Raw genomic sequence first — 22,956 nt, 5'->3', positions numbered from 1 at the left:
ACATATGACATATTTGAGTTTCAGAATATCCTCAGGCCTGAGGGCGAGGCATAAAATTCAAAATAGGTAAATAACGGTTGTTGAACTGCAGGTTCTTTAGTGACAAGATATGCCAATTTTCATGTGACAAATTTCAGAAATGGTGATAGCATAGGTGCTTAACAGGAGTGAATGATTCATGAAGCTTAGAAAAACGGAGAGATGGAAAGTAACATTGCAACAGAGAAACATGAGACTATGTTCTTAACACCAACCACAGAATTCAACCAACACCATTTTGACGCAGTTTTAGGAAACAAATTATGGTGTGAACTTTTCAAATCTGGTGTTTCTGGCAGGACTGCCATTCTAAAACTGCCTGTGCCCAAGATTGATACAAGATGATGCATAATTTCATGTGAAGAGCACAAAATCTGAAACTTCAATCAATGTATAAAAATAACTGCTTGATAAGCCGCCTTTCAGCAGCTAAGAACTGCCGTCATGCTCTTCCTATCTGTCATGATTGCCCCACACACAGTTAAATAAATACAAAAATAGTCTCATAAACACCAGGATGTGGTTAAAAGCCTTCATTTGGCCTTCTCATACACCAAATGTAAACATCCTTTCGCCTTTGTGAAAAGTCAAAGAAGAACCCCAATGGGAGTATTTCTACCATGTCATTCCTTAAGGAGCTGAAAGCCTTCTTCTCTGAGAAATGATTCAGTTTCGCACTTCTAGTCAAGTTTATTTATCTAGCCCAACATCCCATATAGTGTCTCAATGAGCTGCACGGGCTTGCATCAGCTACAAACCCAAGCTCTCTGAAAAGATGACGACAAACTCCACAAAAAAGCATTGGTGCATGAGGGAGTATTTGCATAAGCATCAGGGGAGGCAATTCAAATAGAGACACCCCCTACTCTGACAGCAGGGGGTACATTAGGAGCCATAGGAGGGCTTGAGTCATACTAATCCAGGGCGATGGTTTTAATCCAAAAGTAATATCCGAAAACACTTTTTTCTGCATGTGTACGTTGTGTGGTGCAGTATTGGTTGACTATAGACACACGTTCCACGCTGTCTGACCCTCCCTAAAATCCACAACGAAGCCTTTTAATTAAAGTTACATAGCAAAAAGGAGCAAAAGACAAAAAAGAAAATGGGATGTGGGAGACCTGAAACTTGAGACTCATGGGTAAACCAAGTGGTCCCAGACAGCTCATGTGGAGACAGAAGAGGAGCTTCGTCTTTTGGTGAAGTGATTTACAGTCAACCCAATGCTCCTGCGTCATCTCACACACCGAAACACTCACGCACACACATCATCAGAGTCTCTCCATCCCCACAGCTCACAAATGAAGTGATGTATTAATGCTTGCTTAGAAGTTTACTGTTGGACCTCAAGCAATCCGACACATACAGTTATGCATTTGCAGATAATGCAGGATAAAAATGACATTTCATGGTTGTTTGTGTGCATAGTCAGTTTAGTGTATCTTTAAGAGAGATGGATGATATAATGCCCTCTAGATGACTCTTCTTTCCCTTCCTCCCCAGCCTGTCTCAGTACAGCGAGGAAAACATGATGGACCCCTACAACCTTGCCATCTGTTTCGGTCCCACCCTGATGTCTGTCCCTGAGGGCCACGACCAGGTCTCTTGCCAGGCCCACGTCAACGAGCTCATTAAAACCATCATCATCCACCACGACACCATCTTCCCTGGACAGCAGGACCTGCAGGGCCCCATCTACAGCATCCCTGGAGCTGGTGATGACTTCTGGTGAGTGCTTGGGAAGAGAAGGGGCTCAGAGATGACGAGGAGGCCAGAAAAAGGGCGGGCAGGTGGTTGATTTAGAGGCTGCCGTGGATTGATTGGGGGTTCAGCTTGTCTGCCTTGCTCAGGGCCAGGGGGCCACGAGGATCAGCTTACCCTCCCTCACACAGGAGATTAAAGTACCGCCTGACCACATCAGCCTGTGAGAGCACAGCACACACCACAACGCATTCAAGGGCCAACTTTCAATTTTATTGTAACGACAAGCCTCGGCACCAGTTATTATGATTACTGCCAGTCAGAGTAGTTGTTAAGACTGTAAGCCACACAAGAGGCGAAGCTCTCAGTCTCTGCTGTGGAAAGTGAAGACAGAAAAATATCATCACACTGACTTGGCTTGGCTTTGTTGCACTCAGAACCATAGCTACCACAGAGGAGTTTACATTCTACAACTTTAAAAAAAAAAAAAATGCACATGGTGGGTGTTTATTTGACTGATTCCAGTAATATACTGCAAAAAAAGACTACTTAAAGCCAACAAAATAAATTAATAAATCGCGACATGATGGATTCACTATTTATTCCACTTGTATTCCTGGCAGTGTAGAGAAGGCTTTGAAACAGCATTTAGATCTTCATTTTGGGACCAAAAATTTACAGAACAAGAACATAAATAAAATCCTGGCTATGAACCTGGATACACCCAAACTCATCTCTAGATCTTGCAGTGCTCTCAGCTACATTTTCAAACTGTTATGTCAAGGACTGTACAAGTTTGTAAGATGGTCATGATCTCAGCGTTTAGCGGTGGTGTGGTACATATGAGCCTATGTGACTGAATTGAGGAATATGAGCTCAGGCTGTGAGTCATCAACACATGTTGTCAGTCTAAGACTCTTGTAGTTCTGTCTTTTTAACCCCATCTGCCCTCTGTGTCTACTGTAGTGACAGTCCACACTGTGAGCCCCCCCTTGTGGAAGAACCGGCACCTGACACTGTGTCTGTCAGCCACAACAGCGAAGATGGTGCATAACACACACACACGTGCACAAACACATATACGTAAATACAGTAAATGTACTGCATATACATAATTAACTTGATGAAGCCAGTTTCCGTCTGTCACCAGTTTATGAGATCTCACCCTGCTTTTCTCACCAGTTACTGTGGCTTTAACCTTTTAAACCAGCTCACATTCTGCTACCTGTAACTTGTTATTTATGCTGCTTTGTTACTGCTCAGCCGTTTTTTAACATTTGTGCTGTCACCAAATACAGCAGCACTAACCAGCTATGCACTAATCTGGCTTCCCCTCTCCTCCACCACCTTCTTTTTCTCTCTTATTTGTTGCCGCCCCTCTGTTTCTCTGTCACTTCCTGTGTCTGTCCACCATTCTCTGAATCTCAGGCTCCTTGGCTGTTTCAGAGTCCGACCCGATTGAAGCCATCGCTCGGTTCGACTACTCTGGCCGCACCAGTCGGGAGCTATCATTCAAGAAGGGTGCCTCCCTGCTTCTGTTCCACCGAGCTTCTGATGACTGGTGGGAGGGACGACACAACGGAGTGGATGGACTGGTGCCACACCAGTATATCGTGGTCCAAGACATGTAAGATGTGTTCCAATGGCTTATCTTGATCAAATATCTGCATAAGCAACAGAAAAACATTTGAAGGGAAATTCCAGTGTTTGCCTGGGTTTTAGTCTCTTATTTTTTTCTAATATGAATATTGATGATGATAATATTTTCCTCACTGGCCCTTTTGTTGAGTTTCTGGAAATGGCATCGACAAGAATGATGTCCAAGAGGGCAAAGGACCTACAATAAAACAGAACTTATCTCAAACATTTGTTTATTAATATGACTAGGGGAAAAAAACCCCAAAGTTCCTCTGGAAATCCCCATAGCCATTTTAGAAATGACAGCAGATCAACTTCCTGGTCAACTTTTACTGCCATATCCATATGGGTGCAGTAGTTTGTTTACATTAGAGTGAGGATTATTTATGCTTTTGTGCATACTAGAGAGGTAGTAACAAATGCAAGAGGATGGTTTATGTTTGCAAGTATTCCAACTGAAATACTAAAATGACATGGCCACCCTGACCTGATAGTGACCCATTGAAGGTCACTATAAGATAAAGGGAGACTCCAGTTGTTCCAGTTTTCTTATTGCTCTACAGCAGCTATTCAGTTTATTACACCATGGGTTTTTAGGGGAATACTTAGATTCAACAGAAATTGTCTTTTAAGTTTTTTGTAAAACTGTAGGAGGCTTATGCTCCTTGTACTAACCTTTCTTATTCTTGACAGAGACTGCATCTCCCATTACTCTACAATAGAGGTGGTGAATAAAAAGTTACCTCGACGCATAGTCATAATGGACAAAAATACAGGAATAACACCAGGGATGACAAATGCAGGAATTTTGCTTTAAGTTTCTGTTTCTTTTCTTCTGGGTAAAACAGTGTTTATCAGAAATAGTGTTTGTATTATTCATTTCCTGTTGCAGAAAGATAGCTTCCATTACTGCTTGTGCTTCCTTAGACCACTCTACTGTGGCCTGTTTGGATATGAGTCAAGAGCCTGGACAATAATTGCTAATCAGAAGTGAAATGGCACCAGTCAGCTTTGTCTTTCAGAAGTAATGCATCAGTATGTGAGTCAGTCCCTTCTCTGTTGGCTTTATAGAGCACAGCAATGATTTATAAACTAAGGTTTGATTGTTTCAGGTCTGATGGGGGTCGGGGAAGTCCAAAACCTGATGTGGACTCCAGGGACCTACTGGAGGAGAGGGTGTCCACTAGAGGCAGTGCTGCATCTCCTACTGGAGCTCATGTGGCTGACATATACCTGGCTAACCTGAACAAGTGAGTTTCTAATGCAGATAGTCATAAGATTTTTCACATATGAAAATCAGTTTGGGTCCAAAAAGTGTAAAAGCCAAAAAAAGAAACCAAACCCAAAATCTTAAACAAAAGAGTTGTTTTTTAGTTTGTGATTTTGGTTTCTTGTTAGTGTTTTTGTTGCTGCTGCTGTTGTAGTTTTTTTTTTAGACTTTTTTGTCCTGGACTGTCTTCTTACTGACCCATTTAGACACAAAACATGTAACATTACTGAAATGTTTCTCTCATTCAGGATGAGGAAACGTCCGGAGTCTGGGAGCATCCGAAGAACATTCCGGGGCTCAGAGAGCGAAAGTACAAGTCCAGGAGCCAGTGGAGGGGGAGGAGGTGGAGGAGGAGGAGGAGGGGGAGGAGGGGTGAGAACAGCTTCTCTTCCTGTCGGCGGGGCTCTGGTGAAAGAAACTGGAGACAAACGACCCGTCAGCGCTCACAGCATCCTCAACTCAGTCACTCGCCACTCCTCACTCAAGACCAAGGTACTGTGAAATCTTTTAGATACAAGTTAATGTAATAAATAGAATATTTAGTTGATTTAGGGAGAAAATATAATCAAGGTCATTTTGAACATTTAGGTGGAGAGCCCACAGTTACGCAAGACGACTACAGCAGGACGCTCCAAGAGCTTCAGCAATCATAGACCACTGGACCCGGAGGTCATAGCCCAGGTGGAGCACAGCTCACAGGTACAGCTCTCAGTTCAGTTACTTACCACCTTGTCTGCATTTTTGTGTATGCTAAAGTATGCTAACTTTAATGTCTGCCTCCTGTGTTGCAGGATATCGAGGCAATGAGCTCTGCCCTAAGTGAGCTCAGGGAGCTGGAGAGACAGAGCACCTCAAAACATACACACACCCCTGACGTGGTCCTGGACACACTGGAGCAGCTGAAAGGTGTGGGTGGTGGTGGAGGAGGAGGAGCCTCAGAGCCCTCCAGTCCACTCCACTCCCGTCTGTTGCGGGACAGTGAGGGGGGCTCCTCACACGCCCACCCACTTCAGCGGAGCGCCTCCTCGGCTAGCGACGTACCCTCCTCCTTCCGCCCCGCCAAGAGCCAGCCATGGAGCCCCCTGCCTTCTGCCACGTCTCCTTCTCTGTCCTCCTCCTCCCTCTCCTCATCTGTCCCTTCCTTTAGAGAGCTGCGCCCCCCAGCTACGAGGCCCAAGCCGGTAGTTTTCCCAAAGAGCGGAGGAGGGAGTGGCAGTCCAGCCATGGGCTCCCCAACCTCTACTGTGCCCCCTACACCTCCTCCTCCACTTGCGGGCCACACACATTCTCTCCCTCACACCCCTCCTCCTCCACCTCCACCCCAGTCTAATGACAAATCCTGCCCAGCTTAGGACCTCCTCACCACCACCCTAGCTCAAATCTGAACCACCATACTGATTCTTACAAACTAAGATTCTTACAGCTCTTCTACCAGGTGCTGGAAGCACTTTGTTTGTTTCACATAAGACCCCTAACCCACTACTCATGTGTAGCATTCACTTACGGTGTCCAGGCGAGTTCTCAGACGCCATGTTCCCTTTAGAGTGTCAACAGTTTTTTTCTGCCCTTCAAAGACACTTGTTTTTCTTTGCCACCACAGAGATTCCAGGGATCACTGGATTTTAAAATCATTACCAAGGGAACAGGACTCAGGATGGACACCTACATACCTATCGCACCTGGAGCTTACATACACTAGCTTGTGATGTTTGAAATTGTGTTTGAGTGGGCGTGCAAGAGTGTTACTTGCCTTTACACACAGATCTAAGTGAGGAAAAAAAAGCACTGTTTGATTTTGTATAGTAGACGTGACAGTTTTCGTTTTTTTTTTTTTCCTTTTTAATGACCCCATGACTACCGGGGCTGGAAGGGAGTGTTTGATTCCTAAGAATAGACTGTGAAATGTTAAGCTCTCACTCTGTGTACAAATGAAACACTGACTTGCTGCTTCAGAAGAGTGAAGATAAAGGTGGACTTTTGAGATGATGAAAGGAAGAAAGAAAACTGGGCCAAATATCAGTGTAAGTCATGTGATCAAGAGCTTTATATTATCTCTTCCTCCAGTGTTCTCTAGATATGTTGGTGATTTTTTTTTTTTTTAATTATTATTACTGTTCAGAACTAGTACCACAACAGGAGTATGACAGGAGCAGTGCTCTCCAAAATCTAACATCCAACAGAAATTCTTAAATGCACATATAGCAATAAAAATAATGAAAGCTGGTAGTTTGAGGCATTATGCTGTTTCTCTCCTGCAGCTCTACTCTGTGTGTAGGGGACCACTGAAACCCAGCATTTTTATGTGTAATGTTGGACTGTACACACACACGCACACTCTCTCCAAATCTGTGTGTGTGTGTGGAGTTTTGTGGCAGCTAAATACGCCTTTCAGGTTTTCCTTGCATGCTGGGGCCATAAACAGCAGCCACAATGGCAAGCTGGCTGATTGCATCAAGTTTATGTATCTGCAATACCAGCTATAGGTCAGCTTCAAAAAAAAAAAAAAAAAAAAAAAAGTTACAGCTTGCTCCTTTAACTATATACTTCAGACTTTACAGTAAAAGGGGTTTAATTCTAATGGTGTGTATGTATGTTTAATAATCATGATGATAACTGGAAGCATGGAGCTGAGGATCCTCCTGAGTGTGTTTTTAGATAGAAGCACAACCAACCACCTCATCCGACGCGTTCTTAAGCAAAGTGTGCTTTTATTATGGACTTTTTTTTCTTCCCCGTTGTTTATTAATGGTCAGAATCTGTTATGGTAAAATGTGGAATAGTGTAGCAGTCTGGGTGTGTGCGCCTGTGGGAGCATGCGTGGATGTAGAGTATGTATGCACCTCACCCCACCACTGCCCACCCATCATAAGGGTATGCCACAAAACAACAAGGAGACACAGGGGAATACACTACTCCCTGTGTTTGACCCATATATAAAGCCCAAATACAAGGACTTACACCACAGGAGCCATTTTTATTTTCTTTTTCTGATATTATTTGTTAATATGTACCTTCAAAAAATCAGATCTGATGATGAATTAGGGAATATGTGAATAATTTTGAAAACACTGACTTCAAAAGCGGACACATGCCATTCAGGGTAAACTGGGTCTTTTGTGTTGTATTTCACATTCTAGAAAAAGTATTGAACTCCTTCTACCCAGACGTCCTAAGACTCTATCACACTTTTCCCCTCTTCCTCGACCTCTCTCCCAGAATTACAACATACTGCATTCCTGTATGCTCTCTACCAGGTAATGAATTATAACTGTAAATGTTTTTTTTTTTTTAGTTTTTTTATTTTATTTCTGTATACTGTTTGTGTATTACCTGGTGTATTTGTGTTGCTCTTACCTCATCTCGACAACTGGAGGGACTGTGACTGTGTGTGTGTGTGTGTGTGTTGATGGTGAGAGATTAACTCACCTTATCAACACTCGCGCACTCACACACATACAGACATGCATGTGGGTGGTTGGTGTGTTTTGTCCCAGCTCCCCCTGTTTCGTCAAGGGGGGAACTGGGACCCTCTTCGATCTCAAATCAATCATCGTGCACTTGAACAACTTGGCTTGCGTGTGGACTAACTGTGTGGGGATGATTTGTCAGAATTGAATAATGTTAAATATGCATTTTTGTGTCCATTTGAAAACAGCAGAACTAAAAAAAAAGACTGTAATGTCAAATCTATTTATAGTTGTCTCTGTATTACTGGAGAATCCTGTGTTCAGATGTACTTTGTATATACAATGTTGTACATTACAGAGGTACACTCTTTTTTTGGTACAATATTGTACAGTAATAGCAATAGTAGTTTAATCAAATAGGCCTTATATAATTCTATGTGTAGTTCTTGTAGTAGATCTGTTTTTTAATAAACATTGCTTGCTATAACGATTCTTGAATTCTTTGATGTTTCTGACAATAAAGAGAAAAATTACACTGCAATTTCAGAAAATCATCAATGTAAACGTCAATAAAAATGATATGATAGAGTTTGAGTCTGTTCAAAGTACAGAAACTTTTAAGCATTACTATGTGAGGGACCAAGAGTGTAGGCACTATTATATATGACAAAACAACTCAAGCTGTACAAACAGAAGAGAAGCCTCAAACAAAACTCAGGTCACAACCAGAGTACAGGTACATGTAAAGCCTGTCAGCCAACTAAAAACGGACACGCAGGCAAACATTTAGACACATACTGTACAGTATCTGCAGAAACAGACCAGACAGTCAATACACACAAATACTAAATCATACGTGAACATACATGAATTTTACTCACAGTAGTTAGAAAAATCATTTAACTTGTGGATCTCACAGCAAAGTATGGCTGCCTGCAGGAGTGGAATGTAACTAAGTACATTTACACAAGTACAAATTTCAGAGGGACACATTGTACATTTTATTTCACTACATTTATTTGACATACTTGACAGCTTTAGTTAGTAGTGAATACAAGTAACTAAAGCTTACTTTGCAGATTGCATACGGAACATATGAGTTTATAAAATATGATGCATATTTATAGATTAAACTACCCAGCAGTGCATAAAATAGTTAAAATTTGCTCCATCTCAACTAGTTTCAACAGTAAAATGCTACTTTCACATAAATGCATTAACAATGAGAATTCAGTAACATATGACATTACAACAGAAAGGTAATTTATGTAAAACATAGATACATAGATTACATTTTACTATTAGTGTACTTTTACTTAAGAAATATCTTCAATGCAAGACTTTTACTTATAATGGAGTATTTTCACAGTGTGGTATTTTAAATAAGAATCTGTATAAGTTTTCCAGTCTGTCTGTAAGATGCATGACAAAGCAATAAGGTTTTAACAGCCTCAGAGAAAAATACAACCCCCAAAGGTCAACAGTCCAGTCAGTGTATTTCTTATTTTTTGTGTAAGCTGCACATGCACCTTTTGCCTTTCTTGTCATATATATCAGTCAGTCCTCTAAAACTATTATAAAATAGGCATCAGTATGTGGTTTCAGTTGCCAGTGGTAAAGGGAACCTTTAATATATGAAAATACCACGATTATAATAACATTCCGTGTTTTTAATAGTATTGTACAGGTGGGATTTTTGAATTTGTAACATTAAATTTGCTGAAATATTGTGACAATAGTCCGATGTATTCCAGTGCATGATCATCTTTCTATTCATGATACAACAGCCTGAATTGATACAACAGCCTGCATAAAACAGTTTTTTAATATTAGAGGTAGATGTAGATGCACATTGAGGAGCTGCTTGAAAGAAAATAGCTAATGATATTGGTATTTATAGACAGTTTAGTTTAATTTAACTTAATTTTATTTTGATTTTTTAAAATATTGTATGTGTGTAATTACGTCATTGCGTCACAGATATGCAAAATGGCACGTGACATCATCTAGCGACTTTTCCTGCAGGCTTTAGCTACTTTCCACTGAAAATAGTTGGCAACACTGATTGCTTTATAAGGGATTTCCGCATTGGCTTTAGTTTCAAGCCATGGTTGTTGCCTTTTGGCACAGACGGAAACGTTCAAGTTCACATGTCGCTGCATTTCCGCCTTCCAAATTAAGGCCATATATTCCGCCCAGTATGCAGCCGACACTTCCTCCATCGCACAGCAGCGCTGCGAGCTGCTGCCTGTAAAGAAACTGGTGAACTCTCTTCATCCACATTAGAAGGACATTTAAGGAAATAGTAATTATTTCCAACAACAGGCCTTACCTGTTCAGAAAAGCAGCCTTTCTGCAAATATGCAACGTTTTCTGTCACTGCGGAAGACGTCTCAGATGTAGGCGTGTTTTGTTTTTCTGACAAGTTAAAGACTTACGGTAAATCCACGGAGCTGTTCGTGCGGTAACTGACAACGCCAACGTTTATTGTTACGCCGGGTTGTTGTGCTGCGGCAGCCTGCGTAACCAGTAGAGGCTCAGCAGAAAGGTTTGTAAGGGAATTTTTCTGATTTAAAGTCACTTAAATTAGATAAAAACACTGCTAGTTGTTAACTGCAGCTACTGTCCAGGCAAAGCTAACATACAGCTAACATTTCAGCTGGTTAAATGAACCTTTAACTAGCACTTAGGTTAAATAAGCTATAGGTTAAGTTAGTCACTAACAGAATGTGCTAGTTGTGTTATTAAAGTGGAAAGTCAAGAGATTTATATGTGATGGTGGCTCAAGAAAATCATTACAGCATACTGTTCATTTCTATGGGGACTTAGTTTGTCTAGTCATTGTAAACAGAGTTTGTGATCTTTTTTTCACTGTATTTCATGGTATTTTTGTCCTCCTAATTAAAGTTGTAAGTATGTATAGTAGTTTAACTACCTACTTTGCCTTTGAGTCCATTGTTATCTCTAAAAGAACACAAAGAAAAAGAAGGACTTGTCTCCTTCCTGTTTCTGTTAATATTTTTCTAATTCTATGTGCTAATTATTCTCTTTTCTCCAGTATGTCAGGAATTACAGCCAGTACAACAAACTACCTCTGGTCTATACAGGATGTCCTTGGTCAGGGGGCGACTGCCAGTGTCTACAAGGCACGCAACAAGGTAGCCACACTGGATGATTTTATCATCACAATGCACTATATCAAGTTGCTTTACACCAAGCTCATCTACATCACACCACCACACCACAATTTCAGATGGCCTACTTTCTGGCAACACCAGGATGTGTGATAAGACTCAAGTGCTGATGTATGTGCTGTGTGACATTCTGACATGACGCTGTGATTCGTCAATGCTGATAGAAATGTGCGTATGTTTTGTGTGTGTTCAGAGGTCAGGTGAGCTGGTGGCCGTCAAGGTGTTTAACATAGTCAGCTACCACCGCCCACATGAGGTCCAGATGAGAGAGTTTGAAATGCTGCGGAAGCTCAACCACAGCAATATCGTCAAGCTGTACACTGTGGAGGAGGTAAGGTTACGATGAAAAGGAGTGATAAGGGAAAAACACAGTCAGATGAGGTAATTATCACTGTGTAAAACAGGACTCCAGCTTTATTCCATAATAATTTAACATCTACAAGGAATAGCATTTAAGCTCCTGGTCTTACACTTTTAGACACTGTGATCAGATTAGTTTCTATTGTTCCTCTAGTCTGTCCATCAAAATTAAAAATTAAAAACTGAAAAAAAAAACATGTGTGTATATGTATGTGTGTCTGTATATATATATATATATCCCAATATGTTTGCAGTATAGGGAAGTGCGGCTCACCTCTTAACCTCTCTCTGTTTCTAGCTTCCCTCTAAACAGAAGGTGTTGGTGATGGAATATTGTTCAGGAGGAAGTTTGCTCAGCCTGCTTGAGGAACCAGAAAACGCCTTTGGCCTGCGTGAAACAGAGTTTCTCACCGTTTTGCAGTGTGTCGGTGGGTGTGTGTATCTAATTTTGTTCAATAACTTCATATACCTAAAATGAATTATTCCTCTGTCTCTGCTCTTTCAGTGCAGGGAATGAACCACCTGCGAGAAAACGGAGTCGTGCACCGGGACATTAAACCAGGCAACATCATGCGTCAGGTCGGGGAGGACGGCAAATCTGTTTATAAGCTGACTGACTTTGGAGCAGCAAGAGAGCTGGAGGATGATGAGAAGTTTGTGTCGGTCTATGGGACTGAAGAGTATCTGGTAAGAAAACACGGACACTGATAAATTTCACTGTGCAGTCAAAAATTACTTCCTCCAGTAAAGTGACTTTGACAGTGTAGTTGAGTGCATATCACTGTCAAAAGCTGCACAATCCTTTCAATATGTTTTTTGGGGGGGTTAATCCAAATATAACATGTACTAAATATAGTAAAAATAAAAGAAGAATCTATAAGATTATTCATGAAAAGGATGTAAAAAAAAAAAAAAATCTTGAAAGCCTTTGCTGCTTTGCTAGTAGAATTTCCCTTAACTTTGCTCCAAATTTAATTAAAAATCTGACAACTTACACAGAAACATAACTCACAGGGTGAAGGTGATAAACAACAAAAGCGATGCCCACTGTTGGAAATTAGATTTTCATAAACCACTTTAATGTCTCAGCAGCTGTGTTTTTGAGATTTGTCTCCACCATATGGTGCACCAAGAGTTCTCTTATATCATCATTACTACAGGTTAGCTTACAGCCAACCTTTGCACAGACTATTGTATTCATATTCTATTACTGCTGCCTCGAAGAACATGAGGTGACTTCATGAACAGAAAGTCTTTTTATTGTTTATTATTTATTTTTTATTTTATATTTTATATATTTATTTTATTGCTTCGGTGGAGGGGGGCGTTGCTGAGAGTGTATTCATCCTCAACTAATGCCCTAGATAAATAAAGACATCAAAGTCAAATGAAAAAGAAATTTAAATAATAGTGCATGAATAAAAAGTGTGCTCAATGTGTCCTAATGATGGGTAGTTATAAAATTATTATACATTAGTTAACCTTCTCTATCTGCAGTTATCCTGCAGGGAAACCTCTTTTGGCAATAATAATAATAAAAGATGTATGTTAGTAATACATTTCACCACTGTGCCCATTTTTACAGTCAAGGGTGCCATCACTATAGTTGTATTTTTTCTACTAATTCAGTTTCTTCCTTTTATACTCTGCTTATGAGCTATAACCTACTAAATCATGCTACCTTTACTACTATAAAAGCCCTATTTCCTCACTGAGATATTGCTTATCCTCCATCCGGATCTAAATCTCTATCTGTTGCATGTGATTGGTGGTTTGTTATGAACCCTATCATTGCATGTGAATCTACTCCAGCTTGATTTGAAAATCCTGTGTTGCTAAGGATCACCAGTGTAAAGTTTCACAGCAAAGACAACTTGACTGTGTTGAACTGACTTTGTGAGAAAAGCCATGTAAAGCCCAGATCTTGATACCTAGAAAGCAATTTGCATTAACGACACTAGGAAGCCCTCTAGTGGACCAATGATGAACATATTAGTTCTGAGGATATCAAATAACTGAACATGGACATGATGCATATAGAGAACAATTTGACACATCAACAAACAATAAGAATATATTATATGTCATAAAAGTGTATATGTAGTACATATAAATACTTACCTACTTACAGTCTTTCTTAAAGTAGGACATGTGTAAGCCTATTCATTAAAGCAGTTATACATTTCTCTGTTACATTTCTGCATACTGTCATTTCTAATATGAGCTTCCCTGATAACAAGAAAGAGGTTCCTGTGGAAAGTATACAGGGTGGTGAAAAACATTGCTTTCATTTGACACTTAGATTATACTCAAGGGTAGATCTTATCTGCTACCTGCTAACATATGAGGGTGTAACGACTGTATATCCACCTCTGCAGACTTGCTTGTGTCTTACTGTGTGTGTGTGTGTGTGTGTGTGTGTGTGTGTATTTATGTAGCACCCAGACATGTATGAGCGTGCAGTGCTACGTAAGCCTCATCAGAAGTCCTATGGAGTGAGTGTAGACCTGTGGAGTATTGGTGTGACATTTTACCACGCTGCTACTGGGAGTCTCCCCTTTGCGCCGTTTGGAGGACCCCGCAGGAACAAGCCCACCATGTACGCATACGACCTTGCAGTCAGTAGTAGACTAATTAACATTTTTTCTGTGTAAATAAAAGAACCACTTCGCTTTTTAACTGTGCTCAGAATCTGCCCTTAGAGAAAAAAGTTTTGATGCCTGTTGTTTATTCAATTTGACTGTCCATCCATTATCCGTTATCCTGGCTTCTGTGTTTTGTTGTGTAGGTACAAGATAACCACAGAGAAACCTATGGGGGCAATAGCTGGAATACAACGAGCTGATAACGGACCGATAGAGTGGAGCTACCACCTACCTCACAGCTGCCAACTTTCACAGTATGTCACTTCATAAAGAGTGTGTGAACATGATTATGCACAGTCATTATTTAATAATGTTAATTTTTACTTAATCACATCTGTCTCTCTCTCTCTCTCTCTCTGTAGGGGTCTGAGGGTGCAGCTGGTTCCTGTGCTTGCAGGTATACTTGAGGCTGATCAGGAGAGGTGTTGGGGTTTTGATCAGTTCTTCACAGCCACCACAGACATACTGCAGCGGCAGCCAGTTCACCTCTTTGCTCTGCAACAGGCCATGGCACACAGTATCTATATACACCATTACAACACGTAAGTGTGCACAGGCGTATTGTCACACATATTACTCTGATGAAACACCAATAAAGCAGTCTACAGATTAGAGGACTGTTTAAAATGTGAGCGTTTCATGCCATGTAACAGACTTGAAGCAGTGTCCTGGCAGGTTTGTATTTTTGCTGCTGTACAACACAGAAGTCAAAATGAATGTTTTGTGCCATTTGAGCAGCAGAGGGCGCTGTTGTATAGAGAATAGCGTCATCTGTTTACAGATGAGTTCTACCCTTAAGGTTTCCTCCTAATTCATTTATAAAAATTGTGAATAAAAGAGGCCCTAAAATAAAGCTCTGTCATACACCTTTGTTCACATTCATAAAACTGGACTTATGGCCATTAGCTACTACAGCTTTAGATCTATTACTGAGATAACCAAACTAATTACATGACTTTTCATCAAATCCAATAAAGTTAAGGCGTTTCAGATTAAACTGATAATGCTGACCCCCTTTATGCAGAGGTAATATATAGTCTGCTTTCCAAGGGTTCAGGATGCTTTCTGCTTTGACAGTCAAATGTAAGATAAGCATTCAACTAAGAATGGAGTTACTAATAATAGAGAAAATATATAGTATTTGATCATTTGAGGAACATGATGGGATGTGAGCTGAATCATGGCTGTAAATAATTAGGTTAAATTTGATTGAGGTGATTAAGATTAAAATTCAATTTTTATTTAAAAACACACATCTCTATTTGGATAATCATTGAAGTAGAATTATTATTTATGTTGAATTGTTTATGCAACCATAGAAAGGTTTAAACAGAAAAATTAAATAAAAATTAATTAACTGTAGTAAAACAAACTAATTGCAACCGTTACATAATGAAACATGTTCAGTTTTACTTTTCTTTTAGTACAGAGTTAGTGGTGTTTATTTTGTTGGTCACCGGCTTTCCATGCATCGTTGCACATGAATAAGTTTTGCGATCACACTTTGATTATCTCCACAAACATATTTTCAAATTAAAAGCCACCTGCGCTGGTCATTGTGGATGCACCAGTAAATTTGTGCAGAGCAGTGCAAGATGATACTGATGATACTGATCTTAAAAAAACAGAAATTTAAAAAGGCGTCTAATGGCCAAAAATACTTTCTCTCTCCTCTCAATCCACCCAGTGTGTCAGTCTTCTTCGAGGAGGTGGCGGCTCAGACTGGTATAGGAGTGCAGCAGCAACATCTGTTGTATCTGGGCCATGACCTTCCTCTGGAGGGCAGTATGAAGGTGGTCAACCTCCCGAGCACTTCACCTGACCAGCCCCTTATTCTGCTCAGTGACGGGCTTGAAACAAACACCAGCCTGCCATTCAGAGAACGTAAGACAAAGACGCACACACATCTTTGAGTTCTGGAGCTTTACTCTTCTTAATTCTTTGCTTCCCCTTTGGAGATATGAAAGAGTTGTGATATGATGATCTGAGGTGTTTTCCAGAAACTCACTCACTTACACAAGAAATAAGAATCTTTGTGAATCAGCTGTTTTCCACTGGTTGTATTGAGTCAGGTTTATTTTTATGGCAATCCCAAATGTAGACAAAATTTTAAAAAAAAACCACTAATCATATTTCATATAATGTCTGCTGCAATTATAAATGGATAAGGCTGGCATGATTCCATAGTTTTATTACTGTCAACAAATCCCATGAAAATACCACAACCAACAATTCGATAGCCCGTCTTTACTTTGTTTAATTTCAGCATATTTGAAGACAAGTCTTTGAAAAGGGGTTACATATACTCTCAGTTTTAGAAAATTGAAATGTATTTACTTGAACAGCTGGGCGCTGTAGCTTTTAGCAAACATTACTCAAACAATAGTAAATAGTGCATCTGTTGGGGACTATTTTCAGCAGCTGATTTGGTGCTCCAGTGATTATTTACCACAACAGGATGATGATGATGATGATGTGGGATTGACTTGAAGTAAACGTAAAAGTGCCCATGTTCATCATAATGAAGGAACATGTCACCCAGTGCAGCGGTGTGACTCATGTACGTCTTTTTATGGGATTTCATGACAATAAAATATAGAATATGTGCAGATTTAACCTTTGATGTGCAGCCACACACACACACATGAATATTCATTTTTGGGGTATTTGTTTCTTCTCTCCTCTGTAGCAGAGACTCCTGTCATCCCATGCAAGTTTGACGTTGTAGCAGACTACAACTTCTCCAAGGTAGTGCCCATGTTACACTATTTTTTTTTCTTTATTTTATGTATCATAAGCCTCCTACCCCTCATCATTATCTCATTTAATCCCCTTTTCTTTGTAGGTAATAGTGGGAGTGGTCCACCAGTATCTGAGGATAGTACAGTTGCTGCACACACATCGAGAGCAGCTACTTCATGGATACTACAGCTACATGTGAGACATACATACTCAAAGAAGGATTTTTTTTTTTTCACTGAATTGAATGATGCATCTCAGTGGTTATGTAATGACTCTTGTCAAACTCTTCTTCCCTCCGTTTCTCCTCCATGTTTCCCTCTTTCACGCTCGTATCGTTCCTCAGGATGAGGCTGCGCAGGGAGTGCGGAGAGGCCATGCATAGTATTGCAATGATCACCATTAGACTGCAGTCCTGTCTCAGCACAGAACACAGGATTCACATGCTGTGAGTTTATCTACACACATTTTGAAGCTAATAAAGGGAATCTTTTATGTCACACTTGCTATAGTTTCTGTTTGAGGCTCAACAGACTGAATTGGTCAACATTAAAACTTGGTTTTGTTATATGAATATAGATTCTGAGATCTGTTGAGATTTGTTGACAAAAACGTCTCTGACATTTCTGGTATTGTCATAATCCAACCCTATAACTTCCTCCTGTTTTTTTCCCTTTCTCCTTCCAAATCTGTTATATCTTTTTGTTTCTTAGAGAACATTATCCTTCAGAAAACCCAGGTTCAGCTGATAACAGTCACAAGCTGCAGCAGGTGAGTGTCGTCATGGAGCCGCATCACAGAAACCTGCTTATGGTGGGACAGGGGCTTTGGATGTTGCTTTTTTCACATTTGTATCCCATAGCTCCTTAAAGGGGCACTGCACATTTAACACATGAAGATCAGTTTACTGGTCATCGTTAGTAAGTTTTATTTGGTATCAGAGTCTGTGGCAATTGTCCCTGCAGGTCCACGAGCACCTGCCTATATACACTGCTGGCATCCAAGAGTTTCAGAACCGGCTGGATCACCTGCACATAGAACAGGCCAAACTAGCAGAGACCCTGGCCAATGACAAAAGGTACTCCAGGAAAGCAGGGAATCACAGCTTCAGGTTAGGCTCATTGGTTTGTGATGTTTGAAGTTTGACCTCTTGTCTCCTACAGCTGTCAGAAGATGGAGATGCTGCTCCAGAAGATAACAGCAATTCATCAGCACTACCGTAAAGACAGACTCACCGGCAGTATGTGTGCTTCTCTTGTTTAATATACTATATATTTATTGCTCTGTTTGTGCATTGTCATGTTTACATTACCGACATTAACTCATTTCTTATTTTCACCTCAGAGCTGGCTTATAATGATGAGCAAATTCATAAGTTTGAGAAGTGAGTATGTGTCCACGCAGCTGCTGTCCTGCTCACCCAGCCAGTAAAGGATGTTCTTCTGAGCTCCTGTAATCTGCTTGTCACTCTTCCTTCCCAGAATCCACCTGTCATCCCACATTAAGCGAGTGAAGTCTCTCTTCAGAGAGGACTGTGTGCAGAGATACAAAGAGCTTTTGGCCTCAACAAGGACATGGAGCAGGTCAGAGCAGGCTCTCAACTCAGATTTTTTTAAGGCCTTTTCACACCTGAAAGTCCAAACCAAGGTTCATGTTTTTGTTACATTGTATACATTTGATCCTGTTTGGTTAGGTTTCACATGGCAATTATGCAAGCGCACTAAAGAAGTTTACAAGACATACCTACATCCTGTTATCATCACCTACGTGGGCTGCTTTCCCCTATACTTGACATTGTTGGTTTTGTAGGTGGGCGTGCATGTGATGTAGATGTAATGTCAATTCGGCAGGTAGCCTTCTATCACCATTTGAATTAATGTAGAAAAATGAAAGAACAGATTCATTTAGTTGCCACTATAATAATATTTTTATGGCACTACTTTATCTTCAGGTGGCATTGCTCTCCTGTCCGGTCATATCCTCTCTCTCTCATCCTCTCCAAAAATACCTGGAAAGTTTACTTTTCATAACTTGATCTCTTCCTCTCCCCATGTGCTGCCGCGGTTCATTTTTTCTTTTTCCACTTCTGACGATACTCTGCCGGAACTTCCTGTAATTAGTCCAAAAGTCTGAACCATCCAAAAAATGTTTTCACGCTAGAAATGAACCGAACCACGGTGCAGTTTGGTCCAGACCATGGTGTGAGGGAGGTTTCACACCTGTAATTTTGGTTCTGATCAAACTGAAAAGTTTTAAAGTCTGGACTAAACAAGATCGGTGTGAAAGGGCCCTTGATCTCCAGAAACCATGTAAACTTTGGACCAGAGTCACTTCGCCTGTGTTAGATAACTGTTTGTTTGGTTCGACAGCCATTCACATACAGATGATGGAGGCTTACATGAAGAAGATTAACACAGGACAGTAGGACATTGCTATTCAGCAGTCCCTCTCAAAACAGATTAAGTTGGTAGTCTGTTTCATTAATCTCACTTCACATTTGTTTACCCAGTGACATTGAGATTGTACATCTGGTTACACTTTACTTTCTAAATCTTGCCTTTCCTTTCAATTTTGATCAGCTAGACAATAGACTATTTCATCATATTGATCTGTGGATAATGTACATGGAAATATATGTACATTGTGTATATTTTAAATTTTAATATCATATATGACCTGGTAAGTATGATCAACACTAAATACATTATTTCTCAAATTTCCAAATATATTGTAATTCCTTTTTAAACTTTTTTCCACCAATTTTAAGAAACCTCTATATTTAACAGATACAAATGATTGGATTCCCCAATTTTGAATCAAACAAATAATTAAAGCCTTACTAATTCATATACTGTCCAAGGTTATGGTGAAGATTTAGTTTCATTTGATTGCTATTAATAATGTATCCAGATTAGTTGTCAACACACCTTTTCTAATTCATAATTGGTCATGTCAGATTTCAGTGTTCACATTTAATTAACAAATTTAACAATTTACCATTTTGAATTGTTTTCCCAATCAAGCAGGTACTGGCACTGTAAAGACGGTAGCTTTGACTTACTGAAAAGTGTCCCTGCTGTATTTGCAGTGTTTTAATGGAGATGCAGACCAGACTGCAGGACTTCAGCTCTTTCTCCGTAGGCTTGTTGGCAGACTTGGAGATGAGCGAGCAGCGCCAGAATAAGGTAAACAATTCATTTTTATCCCCGTCGAAACTGGTCACTGTGCCTTTTTAGTCTGTGGAAGATTGTACTGTAACATTATGCACAATCACGTGCAGTTTAATATACACTTGTTAGCATTCCACTAACATATCTTTTTTATTTAATTTTTTTTTTTGTCCGATAGATTCGTGAGTGTATTTTTTTCAGTGGTCATGTTAGTGATGTCACTCACATAGCATCTCGGTGATGTGATGATGTAATGTCTCAACATGTCCACCTCAGGCTCTGGACAGAAACCTGTTCACTCTGCAGTCCAAGAGAGCAGGACAGCAGCCTGCAATCGCACCCAGGGACAAGGAGCAGATGGTATCCAGGTGTGACTTTGTGTGTGTGTGTGTGTGTGTGTGTGTGTGCGTGTGCATGTGCATGTGTGCGTGCAAGATAGAGACAGTTGCCCTGATAACATTTATCTTTGTTCTAGGATGCACCATCTAAAGGAAGAAATGGAAATTTTGGTCAGGGAACTACAGTGTAACAACAGTATTATAGAGAGGTCAGTTCAATAACCAACTTCTTGTCTTTACATGTCAATAAGTCAACAGATGATACAGAATGATGTTATTCTTTGTTTTGTTCTGTAGTCTGGGAACAGTGAACTCAGCAGCAGCCGCTCTGGAGCCGAGCTTGGCCAGACCCTCTACACTGTGACACAAGTGCAGCGTCTTTGCATCTCAACTCACAAATACACTCCTTCTGACAAACACCTCATCTTTTTAAACTGCCACTCATGAGCAGTTATGGACATTGTGCTGGATCTTATGTCTTTCTTATGAAAAGGAAGCGACTGAAGACAAATCTCAATTTAGAGATAAGATGGAAAAAGAGGAAATGCTACTGATGGATTTTTCTGTCAGTGTGTTTGTGTGTGTGTGTGTGTGTGTACGTGGTTGACGACTGAGTACAGCAGTTCAATACAAACCTCATTAATGCCTTTAGTGTTATTGTATTTTTAATAGGCTGCCACAGTGATGGAGTCTCAGGATAAAGCCAAATGAATGCAAAGTCAGCTGCTTGAGTATTTTTTTGGGGGGGGGGGGGGTTTGGCTGTGTTTCCTCTTTGTCCCGTAGACGTAGCACTGCAGAATCTGGCAAACCTTTACATTTAACAAGATAAACTCTGTATGTTACTGTCTGTGCGTCTGTCTGTGTGTTTGTTAAAGGAAGGGCTTTTTGTTGATCATTCAAATGGTTTCACATGATTTAATTTCTTACTTCAGGCATATCATTGTGATTGATTAAATCAGTGACTTCCAGCATCTCCAAGCACACCGCGCTGTTGCTTTGAAGTTGCATTTTGCCTCTGTTTATATTTAACTGGAGTGATAAGTTACTTCTCTGTATTTTATCGTAGGTTTCACTTAAAAAGAGAAGAAACGCAGTCAGGGAAACTCAGCGGTCTGTCTGTCTTTTAAACAAATTTACATAAGGCTAACACGGTCCAGTGACAGATTCACAGTATGAAATGACAATAACGAGTGACTCACAAGGTGGGGAAATCCCAGGGTTTATTTGTTTATAAATGGCTCACATTATGTGTGGGGTTAGGTGAAATTCTTTAACATACTTGACTTTCACTCTACTTATAAACTTTAGTACCAGATTTAATCATTCATTCTTTTTTGTCTAGAGAAATAATATCATCTCAGTCAGTTGATGAAGTAATATAGGTGGAAAAGTGAAAGTAAAAATCATTTCATGTCCCCTCTTTTAAATTCACAGCAGCAACACATCTCTGTGAGGATGAATCACCAAGTTCTGAAAAGTCAATAAGGTCACAAATTGCTTTGGTAACAGTACAATCTCATATTTAGAGTGTACTCAAATTACTTTAACATTAAAGTCGGTGTGGGGAGGTATAAAAGGTCTCGAACAAAACAGAAAACGAGTGTGCTGTTGTGACACTGCAAAGTAGAGTGAAAGTAGCATGAAAATGAAAGTTTTTCACTCTGTGTAGGACTGGTTTTCTAGTCCTCGGGGGCTTCCTCGGCGTGGTTAAGGGGACGCGCGCAACTGTCTGTGGTTTTGAGCCGCTCATATGACGAGCTCCTGGCGAAGTGGAAAATTTGATAACTTTCCTGTTACAAGCCCCCACAAACAAGGGTGATGCTGTGTTTTTATTACTTAGAATTTCACACAGTTTTACATCATGGCAATAGTCAGAGCTGTATATACCTCACGCTCACCTAAATGATTTGCTGTGTCAGTCCCGTTTTATACTTTTCACTTTCATGAGCAGTTAGAGGTTTTCTGCTGAGATATTTGTGTAGCTTTTGCCTGAGCCCTCTTTAGCACCTTCAAAAAAGTAAATAATAATTGATTACACACATGAGAAAAAGTTCCATAGTCCAAAACAGGTATGAGATGTCAAAGGCTTTGCTTTAATTTTTTACCATATTTTTTTCTTGGCATCATATATTTTTTAAAAAAGAAAAAGAAAATCCCATATCCTCATTATTTTTATGTTCTATGTCTCAGTTACTTCTAAGTCCAGTCTATGGTCTCTCCACAGACTCTTCATCTGTGATTGTGGTTTCTGGCTTTCGCCAGTTATTTTCTGTAGTCTACTTTTAGTAGGCTACAAGTGGTTTCAGCGGATTATTACTAAATTTAGAGTAAATGCCTAGTAGCAATAGTCAACAAATCAAATAACAGTCATGAGTAATAAGAAAGTTAAATGTTATCCAGTGAAGTAGGCTACTTAATATTTAGGTAATGTCAAATCAAACCCACAGTATGAAC

General features: G+C 40.1%; 2 protein-coding genes across 5 annotated transcripts in view; both read left to right on the top strand.

Moving 5' to 3' along the window:
* The window catches only part of srgap2 (SLIT-ROBO Rho GTPase activating protein 2), a 53,704-nt gene extending 45,162 nt beyond the window's left edge, over positions 1–8,542 (top strand). For 3 of the 4 annotated variants that reach the window (XM_067587725.1, XM_067587724.1, XM_067587727.1), the window contains 7 exons: positions 1,543–1,767; positions 2,707–2,786; positions 3,169–3,367; positions 4,491–4,628; positions 4,897–5,140; positions 5,237–5,347; positions 5,440–8,542. In XM_067587725.1, the coding sequence (XP_067443826.1) occupies positions 1,543–1,767; positions 2,707–2,786; positions 3,169–3,367; positions 4,491–4,628; positions 4,897–5,140; positions 5,237–5,347; positions 5,440–6,000 (1,558 nt within the window). In that variant the 3' untranslated portion in view covers positions 6,001–8,542. The remainder of the gene's footprint in view (positions 1–1,542; positions 1,768–2,706; positions 2,787–3,168; positions 3,368–4,490; positions 4,629–4,896; positions 5,141–5,236; positions 5,348–5,439) is intronic. The other variant, XM_067587726.1, reaches the window with a different exon arrangement.
* A 1,630-nt stretch (positions 8,543–10,172) lies between these two features.
* Positions 10,173–21,223, top strand: ikbke (inhibitor of nuclear factor kappa B kinase subunit epsilon). The gene is made up of 21 exons (XM_067587728.1): positions 10,173–10,603; positions 11,114–11,213; positions 11,443–11,580; positions 11,908–12,037; positions 12,115–12,296; positions 14,048–14,208; positions 14,398–14,508; positions 14,617–14,796; positions 15,942–16,138; positions 16,944–17,002; positions 17,100–17,191; positions 17,340–17,441; positions 17,707–17,764; positions 17,959–18,071; positions 18,157–18,233; positions 18,338–18,377; positions 18,475–18,576; positions 20,082–20,178; positions 20,440–20,531; positions 20,639–20,710; positions 20,799–21,223. Exons 2-21 carry the CDS (start codon positions 11,115–11,117, stop codon positions 20,863–20,865), a joined length of 2,169 nt encoding a protein of 722 aa, XP_067443829.1. The 5' UTR covers positions 10,173–10,603; position 11,114; the 3' UTR covers positions 20,866–21,223.
* The last annotated feature ends 1,733 nt before the right edge of the window (positions 21,224–22,956 follow it).

The sequence above is a fragment of the Thunnus thynnus genome, chromosome 4 (assembly GCF_963924715.1).
Source record: "Thunnus thynnus chromosome 4, fThuThy2.1, whole genome shotgun sequence".
In the NCBI taxonomy this organism is placed as follows: Eukaryota; Metazoa; Chordata; class Actinopteri; order Scombriformes; family Scombridae; genus Thunnus; species Thunnus thynnus.
Note: the sequence above shows the minus strand (reverse complement) of the source record. Positions and strands in the feature narration are given on the sequence as shown.